The sequence below is a fragment of the Pelophylax lessonae genome (genome assembly GCF_965119305.1).
Source record: "Pelophylax lessonae genome assembly, chromosome: 1".
Classification (NCBI taxonomy): domain Eukaryota; kingdom Metazoa; phylum Chordata; class Amphibia; order Anura; family Ranidae; genus Pelophylax; species Pelophylax lessonae.
In genome coordinates this window covers 722,814,567-722,828,564 of record NC_138768.1, presented here as the reverse complement: position 1 = coordinate 722,828,564, position 13,998 = coordinate 722,814,567, and the positions used below count along the sequence as shown (strand labels likewise).

The following is a 13,998-nucleotide window of genomic DNA, read 5'->3' as shown; positions in this document are numbered from 1 at the left end:
AACACCATCCAGCTATTAAACTTCTTATTGCCCATAGATGTTGGGTTTGCAGTTCTCACTTTATACACTTTATGGGTGGGGAACAGACAAGTGCTTTTTCCTTTCCTCCTCCTGAATTTATCACATATCAGAATAAAATGCAACTAGATTAAAAATCTTAGTGTGTGGTATTGACCCTTCATGGTGTATTATGATGCCTAGAAATACATAATTACTCCAGGCTGCATCTTCCTTATCAATATCTCCATAGACTCTGTTCCAAACTTTTGACCCCAGTAAATAATGAGCTTCATTCGTGCTCATGAAAAGTTTCATCAGCTATCCTCTTAATGTTTCATTTTGTCAGCTTGTGTTACAGATTCATTTGAAGTGGCAGTAACCAAATGGCAAGCGATTGGCAGGCCTCGAGTAGCTAATGACAAAACACAAGAAGTAGCGTATGCCTTTGTTTGCCTTTTTTACAAACAGAACTTGATGAGACGGAGCTTTCACTGACAAGTATCAGCATTCTGTTTGCTGGCTGTGACAAATATTCAGAGATTAAGGCTTTTTGAACAACCAATCACTTAAATCTCTATACAGATTTGTTTGCTTTTTCGGGAAGTGATTAAATGTGTAGCCGCTTGTAAGAATAATAAATTCTGTTCTTTCCTGAAGAGTTATTTCATGCTGTGCTTGTTCTCCAAGCTATGTGTTCATTTAGGAAAACTTTCAAAGGAGAACTACTTTCAGGAGTGTTTTGAAAATGTTTAAGTACTCTTCTTTGCAATAGTTGCCTAGAGAGGTGTAACCAATAATGTGTTCCTGCATCACAGGTGATCATTACAGACAATGGATATCCTCCAAAGTCTACCGTGTGCCGGGTCATTGTGAAGGTGCTGGATGAAAATGACAACAAACCTCAGTTCCTGCAAAAATTTTACAAGATCCAACTTCCGGAACGTGAAAAAAGTGAGCGAGATAAAAACACCAAGAGGGATCCCATATACAGGGTTATTGCCATTGATAAAGACGAGGGTCCCAATGCTGAAATTTCTTACAGTATTGAGGATGGAGATGAGCATGGCAAGTTTTTTATTGAACCCAAAACCGGAGTGGTCTCATCCAAAAAGTCTTCAGCAGCAGGAGAATATGACATTCTTACGGTGAGTAAATGCTGGATAAGTATAACTTGCAGAGCTATTTATAAAATCTCTATGACCTAAAAATCTAGAGCAACTGAATGCTGGACAGTAATTCCCATAACAGAATTAGATTTCTACAATGAATAAACCTGAAATAGTTCCAATGTTTATACTTATGTATAGCTTGTTTCAGTTTTGCTTGGCCCTTGGTAGTTAGAATCACCTGCTGGTTTTTATATTCCAGGAAGACTCTATTGTTGAGATTACCCATTGGCCATAAAATTGTCACCATCTAATTGCTGCACCTTTAGATTATTTATTAATTCCTCATTATGGTGAACTCATCAGTATATACTTATGCTATAATTTGAAGAGAGATTAAGACTTAATTTACATACGCTTTTACTAGCATGCGTCTTAAGAAGCTCTGGCTAAAAGGAGCTGTAAAAGTATCTGCAATACATTTACATCTCTCCATATTTTAACCCTTTAAAGAGAATCCAGCGAGCACTGCACTCCTATTCCAAGCAGTGGGTGTCCGCCCTGGTGAGTTCTTTTCCAGGTTAATTTACATTCACACCATGTGTGGTAAGACTGCATAGGGTGGCTCTTCCAGTGCAGTCCCCCCTCAAGGCAAGGCAAAATGCTTTGTCATCTAGCTGGCTGTTTGACACCATCAGGATGTGGTGGCTTGCACTGAAAAAAAAGCATGGAAGGCTGTACTTATTCCAACGCTGCACATTATGAGGCAATCCACCACACTTTCACCACATGGCAGCCAAATGCATGACATTTCAATAAAGTTTGTCTGCGTCCCACCACAGACAAACATCCCTTGTAACAGTGGCTGGTGTAAATAGACCCTTTTAGAACTTAGATTATATGTGCGCCTCTCTCCCTATCCAAAGGCATACCTGTACATTCGTTTATTTTCCAACAGAACAGTGCTGTTGCCTTGACTCTCAAGATCATGCCTACACACTGTGGGTAGGAAATGACTATTAGGAGATATGGTTTAAATTAAAACGGATCTCTCCTCCCAGTAGGAATGACAATTTAACAGTTGCTGGGCAGAAATGGTGATTGGCACTGCTGATCAACAACTGCTACATTACTACACCATTGATAAAGATCTCCGAGATCACCATTTTCTCTGAGCCCATCCATGCCTATTCAGTTTTGAGCCCTGACGATGGGGTAATGTGGTTGCCCCTGAAATGTGTTGGGTTTTTCTAAGATGATCTTAAACTCTTTCATCTGTTTTTGTCCCGGTGCTCCTTTTTGTATTCCTGTGGTTTGAGCTAGTGTTGGGTGCCTACTAAAGGAAACCTTGTCTTGTAAGAAATGCGCACCAGAGCTAATGAGCTTGTTTGAAGTTTACTTTTATCTGACTGCACATAAAAATTTGAAAGTTTGCAGCGCTCATTTAAATGAGTTAAGTTTTCAATTGCAGTTTTTCCTTAGGCCCTTTCAGGGTCATTTCTTATGCAGCAAAATTAATGGGCTTGACCTATTCAAAGCAAGCTTCTTCATATTCATCCTTTCTTGGTGGACTTAAAATCTGTAAGGGATTCAGTTATAGGTAGTAAAGGGTTGGGACTTCAAAATGATGGTACAAAACAGCATAAATTATACCCTTAATCTGAACTCAAAGCAGAAAAGTACACAATTTTACATATTTATGCATTCACTCCTTTGAATGTATTTTTATATGCAAGTCATGTAAATATCTGGTTCATGTTGATATCTGCCTTCTTCACTCCAGGTTGGGAGGGAGTAGTCAGCATTCTGAGCCAATCAGGGCTCTTCTGCAGGCCCAGCAAAGAAGGGAGAGCTGAGATGCTGGTCCTTCATTATTAGGTCACAGCCAGTGGGCAGGGAGGTGTTCAAACTGTATTGAGTAATTGTAGTAGAGTAAAATAAGGTCAACAAACCATTGCATATTATTATCATAGTCCAGTGTCCATCTTCTACTTTCTTCACAATATACTTAAAGTAGTATTGAATCAGCAGAGATAGTGCAGTCTTCAATCAGTCTGTGAGTTTGGAAATGGGAGGGGGGGGGGGAGGAGCATGGGGAATGCTTTGCCATCCTAGGCAACAGGGCTGTGTGTTTCTATTGATGCACACAGTGTAGAGAGACACAACTCTAGTCCTTGTATTTAAGAGTGTCTCCATTGGACACTGCAAGAGAAAGGAGCCACCCTGAAACAGGAAAGCTGGGCCAGTAGTAATGGCACCAGTTCAAACTGGAACGTAGACAAGGATTAAAAGACGAAGATGCTGCACACTCAGTGAGTAAATACACCGGCTGCTGAAAGTGCTTATAAGCTGAGGGTTTAATATCACTTTTACTATTTTAAACAGAGAGTCATATATATTTTATTCATAACACTTGTGCTCTGTTAGCAATTCACTGTTTGAGATAATGTGTACCTTGGAGAACTGGAATAAAAATATTTTAGGAACAGTTGAACACAAGTGAGCAGATCCACGACAATTTTGTGCTGCTGTACATCAGCACTACGACCAGACTGTCTCTGTTTTATCTCCACGTTGCTCAGAGCTGTGAATATTTTGCCATTGTTCTAAACATAAAGATAATTCATGTCAAGGTCTAAGTTAGTAATGGTTATGTTTTTCCATCAGTTCTATATATTATTTTTCAAGCTGCCATTCTGATTGTCTGTTTGTAGTGATAGCTGTTACACCTTTTTGTACTCCATATTTGTAATGCACTCAATACAACTCAAATTGCTAAAAGCCAGGCAGCCCACGCATGAGTTTCACTACAGTTTGCATAGACTAGCACTGAGAACAAGGCAAGGAGACCAGGATCCACCTAGATGTGCATTCTGCTCTCCACAACTAGATTTCTGGAGTCGCATGTCATTGGGGGATGGGTGGCTTCTACCAGTTGATGTTTCTCCATTGATCGCATAAGTGCACTGCATGAAGAAATCATCATTTATGGCTGTGGCTGACCCAACTTTAAGCATGGGGGCTAGATCTAATATAGAGGGGTGTAGTAGAACTGCGCATAGAGAATATGTACAGCTGCTTGCCCTGGCCTAGGTATATAGGGCAAAAAGGAAAGGGTAAACAATAGTGCAGCGCTAAGAAGTGATAAACCACTAATAATAATTACTATAACAGAAATATAACTCTCGGGATCACAAAATCATGTGTAAATGTCCATAGTGATAAAAAACATAAAAAGTGAAAAGTAGTGCAAAAAAACGAATAAAATATTGAGTTTGAAATTCAGAAAAAAAGTAATCAATAGTCCAGTGAGCAATAGTCTTGTTGTGAGAAGGAAATTCCCTTAAAGTTGAATTGATATCACCCATGAAGGGACGGAATATTAAAACACCATCACTGTGTGGTCCACCAACAGTATGGAACGCCAGCACGCTTACCAGATAGTGTGGACTCATATACTGAAATTTACAGGGAATCCCTCCAACCGTATCCCCCACTTCCTGATGGTTGTTGGGGGTATCCAATTGGCCCAAAAATAGGTGGAAGGAAACAACCCTCAGAAGCCAGTCTATGGTTTATGGCTAACCACATCAGACAAATTAGCAGCTCCCAGACACATGTAGAGGAAACAGCAAGCATCCACACATAGTGTAAATCTGTTTCAAAGCATTTATTTACAAAGTAGAAATCCACTTATAAAAAGCACTAAATGAACAAACATCAAATCCATGGATAGCGGATGGGATCCCTTTATGGCAGTGGTCCTCAACTCCGGTCCTCGGGGCCCACTAACAGGCCAGGTTTTATGTATTACTTTGGGGAGATGCAGACTAGAATACTGCAATCCCTGAGCAGCAAATGAGATCACCTGTGATGTAATTTAGTTATCTTGCAAACCTGGCCTGTTAGTGGGCCCCGAGGACCAGGGTTGAGGACCATTGCTTTATGGGATTCATCTTCTCACAACAAGACTATTGTTCACTGGACTATTGATTACTTTTTTCTGAATTTCAAACTCAAGTTTTTTTTTTGGTTTTTGTTTTGTACTATTCACTTTTTATGTTTTTTATCACTATGGACATTTTACATGTGATTTTGTGATACTGAGAGTTTTTTCTCTGTTTTCGTAATTAATATTACTGTTTTATCACTTCTTAGCACTGCACTATTGTTTACCCTTTGCTAGGTCTATTATAGTTTAGCGCGGTGTCACAGCTCATGGTACAGAAGATATTACATGGGCGTGGGGAAGAATTGATTTTAACCACTTGCCGACCGCCGCACGACTATCTACGTCGGCGGTCAGCCCCTCACAGGCAAACTAACGTAGGGCTACGTTGCTTGCTTGTGAGGGTCTAGGGAGCGAGCGCGCGCCCCCGGAGGCGCGCTCCCGCTCCCGCGTGGTCACGGACCCCCCCGCGCGTGTGACCAGCGGACCCGATGTCCGCCGGCCACTCGGCGATCGGCGGGGGAGAGGGAGAATGTCAGGCAGCTTGTGTAAACAAACTGCCTGTCATTCTCCTCGCTGCAAAGACACTGATAAAACGGATCTGGTATGTAGATCCGTTGATCAGTGTCCTTACAGCTAGAGCCACAGCCAATCACAGTAGAAACCACGCCCCTAGGGACACACACAGCCCCTCCCTTCCAAATAAAGTTAACCCCTTCACTACCAGTGTATTTTTACAGTAACAGTGCATATGTATAGCACTGATTACTGTAGAAATGTCACTGGTAACCCCAAAAGTGTCAAAAATGTCAGTCAAGGGTCCGATCTGTCCGCCCCAATGTCGCAGTACCGCAAAAAAAATCGCAGATCGCCGCCATTACGCGTTAAAAAAAAAAACAACAAAAATGACAAAAATCTTTCCCTTTGTTAGTAAACGCGATAACTTTTGCGCAAACCAATCAAAATACGCTTTTTGCGATTTTTTTTTACCAAACATAGGTAGCATAAAACAAATTGGCCGAAAATTTTTAAAAATTTTGATTTTTACATTTTTTTTTGGGGGAATTTCATATAAAAAAAATGTGAAAAATATTGCTATTTTTGCAAAATTGACGCTCTTTTTTTGTTTATAGCGCGTGATCAAAAAATCGCACAGGTGATCAAATACCACCAAAAGAAAGCTCTGTTTGTGGGAAAAAAAGGACGTCAAATTCGTTTAGGTACAGCGTCGCACGACCGCGCAATTGTGCGTTAAATTCACGCAGTGCCGAATCGCAAAATACCCCCTGGTCGGAATGGGGGTAAAATCTTCCGGGGCTTAAGTGGTTAATGATGTACTGCTATCAGCAAAGACATCAAACTGAGCGATCAAAGACTGCTGATCGCTAAGTTCTCAGTCTTCAGTGAGCAGAGAGCCGGTATTTGCCAGTCACCGGCTCTCTGCTCTGCCCATCCAGTGCTCACTTGAGCGCCGGGTTGTGGAGAGAGTGGGAGCGGCTGGTTCAGGCATCTGGGTGGATCACAACATTAAAGTCGAGATTTCTCTAAAGCCTGGACCTGCTTTATATAGTCAGCCAACAGCAGACTTTAGCCCGCTGTCAGCTCAAAATGGGTCACAGGAGTGCAGAATGAAGGAAAAGCTTCAAATGATCAGAAGTCCATCATGAAGGTCCTAATTTGTCTTTTAAAAATTATACATTTACACCTTGTGCTTTGTATGCAGAGGTTAATAAACTTCCAGTCATTACTAAATCTGTTTACTGTCATTGGAATGCATCTTTGCTCCATGCGGGAGAATGGAACGGGCAGGTAGTTACAGGCAGTGTTCACTTTGGTATTTGCCTGCTGTTTTCCTCCATGTAGCCTGCATATTGTCTTATCTCTAGATGTGTTTGACTATTATCAGTAATGTTTGGAAATTAGGGAATTCATGATAAAAGCATGCCACATAATATGGCTTACAGTGTATACAATAATTAAGTGTATGTAATACATATCATTATACTTTTCTTGTTTTTACCTCCTTATTTAACACATATTACCACATTTGTCCAGGCAGTGACACTTTGCAAGGGAATTTTCCCCAGAGCTTAGTGAATGAAATGACATTTAACTTTGCAAAAAATAACCCAATCACATGCAGGAAAAAAAATAAACAGCCCTTTTGCTTCCAGATAATTAAATGATGGATTCAGCAGAACTTCACCTCATGCAAAGTGCAAATTCCCTTCCAGTAAACCACCTATTTGCCTTTAGTAAATCAACCCCTATAAGTATAAAGTCACAATCATATTATGTACTTGTGCAATGCAGTAAATATGCCTAATTATTTCAAAAAACTTGCTTAACTTCCACAGTAAATAGATCCTGCTTCACCTAGGCCCATTACTGTGGTGACAACCCACTAATATGGGCCTACATAGAGTTTAGGAAATGACAAATGAGATTCTTTAGAACAATGCCACTATAGCCGTGTTCAAAGCAAGGTGATGATCCATAACCTGCAGTAACCCGTCGGAGATAGGCTTTTAATAGGGCCCCTATTCTTGGGTTCTGTGCTTCGTAATATGATTAGCTTAAGGTTGCTCGTGCATGAGATAGACTGGAATCATTAGAGTGCAGAAGATGGAAAAGCTCCTGCAGGACATCAGCCATTTCTGTGGCATAAATAATAATTATCTACCTTCCATTGTTGCAGCTATTGATTGGTACTTTTTTGATTTATATGCTTTATTTCACATTTACAGATTAAAGCAGTTGATAATGGGAGACCTCAGAAGTCATCTAGCACTCGGCTGCATATTGAATGGATTGCAAAACCAACACCACTAATGGAACCAATTTCCTTTGAAGAACCATTTTTCACCTTCACTGTGATGGAAAGTGATCCTGTTGCTCATATGATTGGCATGATAACTGCACAACCGTTGGGCTCACCATTGTGGTTTGACATTACCGGTACGTATGTACAATTATTTCAGGCAAGTGCATATTGCACTCTGAAACCTGTCTGTGGGTATGATAGATATGATAATGACTACTATGTTTAGAAAAAAAAAAACTTAAGTATGGGTATTGTGACTTGCTGCTTTGTCGTGTGTGATTGCTTTATTGCACAGTATGGCTGTTTAAAACCATTTTAAAAGTTGAAGACAATTCAGTAACTTTGGATTATGTCAAACTCATTCAATATGCAAAATGTAGCAAGCTATACTCCTGTAACACTTAAAAGTAAAAAAAAAAAAAGTAAAACATAAAGCAGACTTTAGTCAAGAGCATGGTGCCCCCTCTGTAGCTGTTTCATAGAGGAGATTCTGTGATCATCAATAGGGACTGACTTACTATGGAAAAAAAAAATTCCGGCCCAAAAGAATGTTTGTGTGATACACATATCCATTACATTTAAAGCAAACTTTTCATGCTATAAATATGGTTGTTGTTATTGTTAACATCAGTGATGGCTGCCACTTCTGACTGGTGCAGAAATTAGCAATTCATACATTTAAAAAATATAAAAAAAAAAAAAACACCAACTACTTTCCTGAATGCCATTCCCTTAATTCGTTACTTATTCAGTTGGTGATTAACCTTAGTCAATGAAGTCAAAAGATCTCACCTGCATGCTTGGTTTAGATCAGGGGTCCTTAAACTATGGCCCTCCAGCTGTTGCAGAACTACACATCACATGATGTAAAACTCTGACACTCCCAGACATGACTAGGCATGATGGGAATTGTAGTTCCTAAACAACTGGAGGGCCATAGTTTGAAGACCCCTGGTCTACTTTAAAGACAACTTAGATGAGGGGCGTCCAACCTGCAGCCCAAAGTGGCCATGATTGCGGCCCAACACAAAATCGTAAACTTACTTAAAAATTTTGATATTTTTTTTCTTTTCATTTTTCCAAAAAAAATTATGCTTACATTAAGCAAACACAATTTTAGTGAAGATAATTTTGACAGTGCCTCTTTACTGGACTTTTAAAAATGTTTTCTTCCCAATAAGAAATATCCCAATCTTGACAATCACGCCATACTTGTGTCATCAAGTTTTCCGCAGCACCTATATTTATGAGCAAGTTTTTTTAAGGATGAAACACACAAAGGGCAAAATTAGAAATACAATATGTGATGAGCACCTTAAGAATTTATTGAAAATTGCTACTTAATCCATCGAACCAGATAGTTTGATGGATGTAGTAGCATTATCAAAAACAGTGTCAAATATCACACTTGTTTTATTTTGCTCTCTTTTACTATTACAGTTAAAAAAATTAACAATGAAGTTTTTTTTACAGAGATAGGTACATTATATATATCAGTGATTGTTACCTTGTGATCTGGCCGACTTTTTCTGCTCATTATCTATGGGTGCATTCCATAAAATTACCATAACATCAAAAAGTTAATTTATTTCAGTAATTTATATCAAAAAGTGAAACTCGTATATCTTTCTTTTATTTTGATGATTATGGCTTACAGCTTGTGAAAACCCAAAATTCAGTATCTAAGAAAATTAGAATATTACAGAAGACCTATGGATCCACTATTAAATTTAGGTCAATTCCTCTTCTTCCAATGAGGCCCATGAAAGTCAAAAGGTTGGACACCCCTGACCTAGACCCTGTGCAAATCTTTTATGTTCTCTTTTTTTTTTTTCACCTTAACTTAAAGACCTCTTTCAGTCTAAAACGGTAATAAAGATCCCGCAGCTTTCATACAGTTAAAACGTCCATGTTATATATTTCCCAGATGTCTAAAATATTTTGTTCTTGAAAAATGACTATATGTTGTGTTTGTTATAATGCAAAGCAATTTGCTCCCAGGCACCTTTGCATAAAATGCAGGCAATTAAAAAACAAAGTGGCCCTATGCTGACAACCCGCAATTTCTATACACGCTGCCACATCTCCAGCTGCTGTTCTGATTTTAATCCATTTTCAGTAAGCGATCTTGTAAACGTGCAAGCCAAAGACAAGCTTCGCCATTGACATGGTAATGCTGCTGAAGGCAGTGCTGTAACTGAATGAAAGCCCAGCCTGAGGGTGTATGTGCAGCCACATAATGCACATTCAAGGTTACCAGGATTCTCTTTTATTGCCGCTGTGAAGCACATTCCCTCGCTAATTCACAAGCCAAAAAGTTAGATTTGGATTTTTTCTGATATTTACTATAGATTTCCGTTGTAACAGATCTAATGAAAAGCTGCCAGTCTCCTCTTTTCTGCACCAATTCCCAGAGCATAAAATGATAATAAGGACGGGGGAGTTGATGAAAAGCTGACCACAATGCAGACTGTAATATTATTTTATAACTTCTATAATACAGTGGAATACAGATAGTATTCCACAGTTAAATGGCATGGTAATTTCTATCACTGGAGATTTGTGCCACTGATTAGTGTAGGCATGTTCAGCTGTCTGCCAAGTCCCTGCTATCAGTTGTTTCATAGAGACTAGGAGCAATTGTTTCCTAGTGACTGATAGCAGTTGTTTTATAAAAAGGCAGATGTATACCTGAATATTCATCTCCTTGATTAATATTTGCGAAAATTCATTCTGACTTGCTTTATCTGCAGTAAGTGATGCTGTAAATATGGTGTAAAAAAAAAAAAAAAAAAAAAAGATTAAAATGACCAGCTAGGTGATAAAATATACCCACGCTGGTCATACACTGTATAAATTGCAGTTGTTGCCCGAGTAAATGCAAGGTTTTGGGGTAAGTGGCCCTCTTGGCTCATAATTGCCAGTAATACTGAAGGACTACAAAGACGAGGAAAACTCACTGCTCCAGGTGGATTCAGAAGCCTGATGATGTACAGGTGCACGCTTCGGCTCGCCTCTGCAGATAATCAATATAGAAGAAATGGCTGCACTCCAAGTATCATCAAAATTCTGTTTTATTTAACCGAACATCCCAATGTGGCAAACAGGTAGACGCGTTTCACACACTAGCAAGTGTGCTTAATCATTACCTAGTAATAGTAATGATTAAGCACACTTGCTAGTGTGTGAAATGCGTCTACCTGTTGTTTTCCACATTGGGATGTTCGGTTAAATAAAACACAATTTTTGATGATACTTGGAGTGCAGCCGATTCTTCTATATTAATGCTGAAGGACTGCTAGATCTGGCTTTCTGATGTAATGGCTTTACCTGTCAAGTTTTTACTGCCTTCTGGGGCTCAGCTAGAGTGATTTTTCCCTTCACCTTCTGTTACGATGACTACCATATTACCAGATAAGCGAGGGAAAATCTGAAACCGGAACATCAGTAAAATGATGACTGGGTTCTTGCCTTACCATACAATACTAAAATGAAGGATTCTCTTTCTGTCTTTGTCCCACACTGTTGCAGACTTTGACTATTTTTCTGCCTTGAGAAACTATTGTCACCAGGACAGTAAGGAGGGGAAATATCGCTAAAGTCTGTTTCACTTGTGCGGCGGTAAAAACGGCGGTGTTTGAGCTGCATTTTGTCCCTCTACCTGATTGCACCTAAAGCCTACAATAGAGTTTGAGGAGGCTGTTCACGTGCAAATTTATTGGGACATGTTGAGTTGACAGATTGCTTCGCCTGCCACACTTGGCCATTCAAGTCAACTGGGCTGCACCAAAATTGTGTACCAAATGTTTGGCTTACAGTTATGGCACTTTAGGTCCAATTATTCCAAATTGGAATAAAGTATCAGGCATACAGGAAGTGGCAGGATCTCCTGAACATCTGGCAGCGGCTGCTTAGGTGCTGATCACTTTTCAGAGAATGGACAAGTGTGAACTTAGCCTAATAGAGCTCCAGGTAGCAATATAAAACTAACAGAGGTTCAAATCCTTCTCTACCCTATGCAAAAATTAAAAAGATTTGACTGCACTTACTGTATATTTTAAAATGACCCTATGAAGGAGTCAGCAAAGTTGCAAAGGAAAAAATCTTTGAAGAAAGCAACTCAGCATTGATTGAATTCCACACAATGTGTAGAATAGTGTGTCCACCACTGGGGCCACTGTGGTTCCTCCAGCCAATCCCTACAGTGCATTAATGCTACTAGGTACTATGACTAGGGGTCAACAGAAGGAACCAAAGCAGCCAGAGGGGGGTCCTTGTGTTCAACAAGCCAGATGAGTCAAAAAGGATCAGAACTGCAAGCTTTGCTACAGGGTGACATTTTTGCAGAGTATCATTTCTGTTCAGGTTAGTGCCTTCGTAATCTTGTTGACCCCTTGAAGGTCACTTTATGTATGGATGGCGTTAAATTTGTTTTGATTTTCATTGTAAACACCTATAGTCACAGTAAAGTGGAATTAAACCCTCCTATTGTTTTTCAACCAGGGAAACTGCCATCCCTGCTTCTGTTTGATCTGCAACTGCCATAGTGCTGCACATGTGATCAGTTATGACATCAGCCATTGGATGGTTTGACAGTTTGGTTGAGAGCGCAACCAATGGGGTTGTTACATTCCCTACACTTGTTGGAAATGTAACTGTTTAATGGATGGGTTTATTTCCGCTTTAATTTAAAATAATCTCAAAATTAACAGACTGCAAAGAATCTGAACTGCTTGGTAATATCTAACTTTGGCAGAAAAGTGCCAACTTCCATTTTGCAGAACAAGTGGGACATTTCAAGCCGGTGTTTTTTCTTTTTTTTTCAGTGATGCTTACCTTCCTAAACAATTGCAGTTTTAACATCCATAATGATTTGGCTTTAATTCCCTGTTTTTATCCACATTTACATGTTCAGGAAAGGTTTGTTCATCCATCTGCTGATCCTCAACTTTGTTTTAATCCCACCAGATGTTGTGCAATTAAGCACTGTTTCTCAAAGATTTATCTGTTAACTGCTGATTATAAATTGCAGATATATGTTGCTCACTGTAATTGCAACGCTCTGGTTAATGCTTGTTTATATATTTAATGTATTATACATGGATTGTAATGGCAACAGCTAGGATTTCAGGAAGAGTCAGAAAATTGAAGATTGTACATACACAGTTATCTTCTACTGGCGGGAGCTGCTAAATCCATAGCCTACTCTGGCTGTCTCTTCCCAGTTTAGCTTGAGAAATCATGCTCCACTCTCTGTGCTGCTGGACTGTGTCACATCACACGTTATTCCTTAAACTCGACATTTTAGTTCACAAGTCTCCCCAGCCAACTCTGAATAAAAGAGTTATATCACAAGTGTCCTCCCTACACATTCCATGACATTTACTCTTCTGCAGAAGAACATCGCTTCATTAATAGCTGCTAGAATTATTCAGTATGTAAAAATCCATGGGAAGTTTAACAAAATGCATGAATGCCATTTAAAAAGAAGCTTACATGCATGAATTAAAGGTTTTATTTGCCAGTAGAATTAAGAATGGTACGATTGCATCTGCTTAGCATCCCTTCATCTTCAAAACATGTTTTTTGATCTTTAATCCCTTTTGAAATGGTTAGTTATGTATACAGTATCTCACAAAAGTGAGTACACCCCTCACGTTTTTGTAAATATTTTATTATATCTTTTAATATGACAACACTGAAGAAATGACACTTTGCTACAATGTAAAGTAGTGAGTGTACAGCTTGTATAACAGTGTAAATTTGCTGTCCCCTCAAAATAACTCAACACACAGCCATTAATGTCTAAACCGCTGGCAACAAAAGTGAGTGTGAATGGGGAGCAGGTGTGTTAAATTTGGTATTTTTGCTCTCATTCTCATACTGGTCGCTGGAAGTTCAACATGACACCTCATGGCAAAGAACTCTTTGAGAATCTGAAAAAAAAAAGAATTGTTGCTCTTTATAAAGATGGCCTAGGCTATAAGAAGATTGCCAAGACCCTGAAACTGAGCTGCAGCACGGTGGCCGAGACCATAGAGTGGTTTAACAGGACAGGTTCCACTCAGAACAAGCCTCGTCCGTGGTTGACCAAAGAAGTTCAGTGCATGTGCTCAGCG

The 13,998-nt window shown here is 39.4% G+C and overlaps 1 protein-coding gene across 7 annotated transcripts in view; it reads left to right on the top strand.

Annotated features, from left to right (window-relative positions):
- Positions 1–13,998, top strand: part of FAT1 (FAT atypical cadherin 1) — a 430,056-nt gene that overhangs the window by 275,762 nt on the left and 140,296 nt on the right. For all 7 annotated transcript variants that reach the window (XR_014225403.1, XM_082261039.1, XM_082261043.1 and 4 more), the window contains exons 5-6: positions 816–1,145; positions 7,803–8,013. Coding sequence is in view for 6 of the 7 variants with exons in the window: in XM_082261039.1 (XP_082117165.1) it covers positions 816–1,145; positions 7,803–8,013 (541 nt within the window). In the remaining variant the exon portion in view is untranslated. The remainder of the gene's footprint in view (positions 1–815; positions 1,146–7,802; positions 8,014–13,998) is intronic.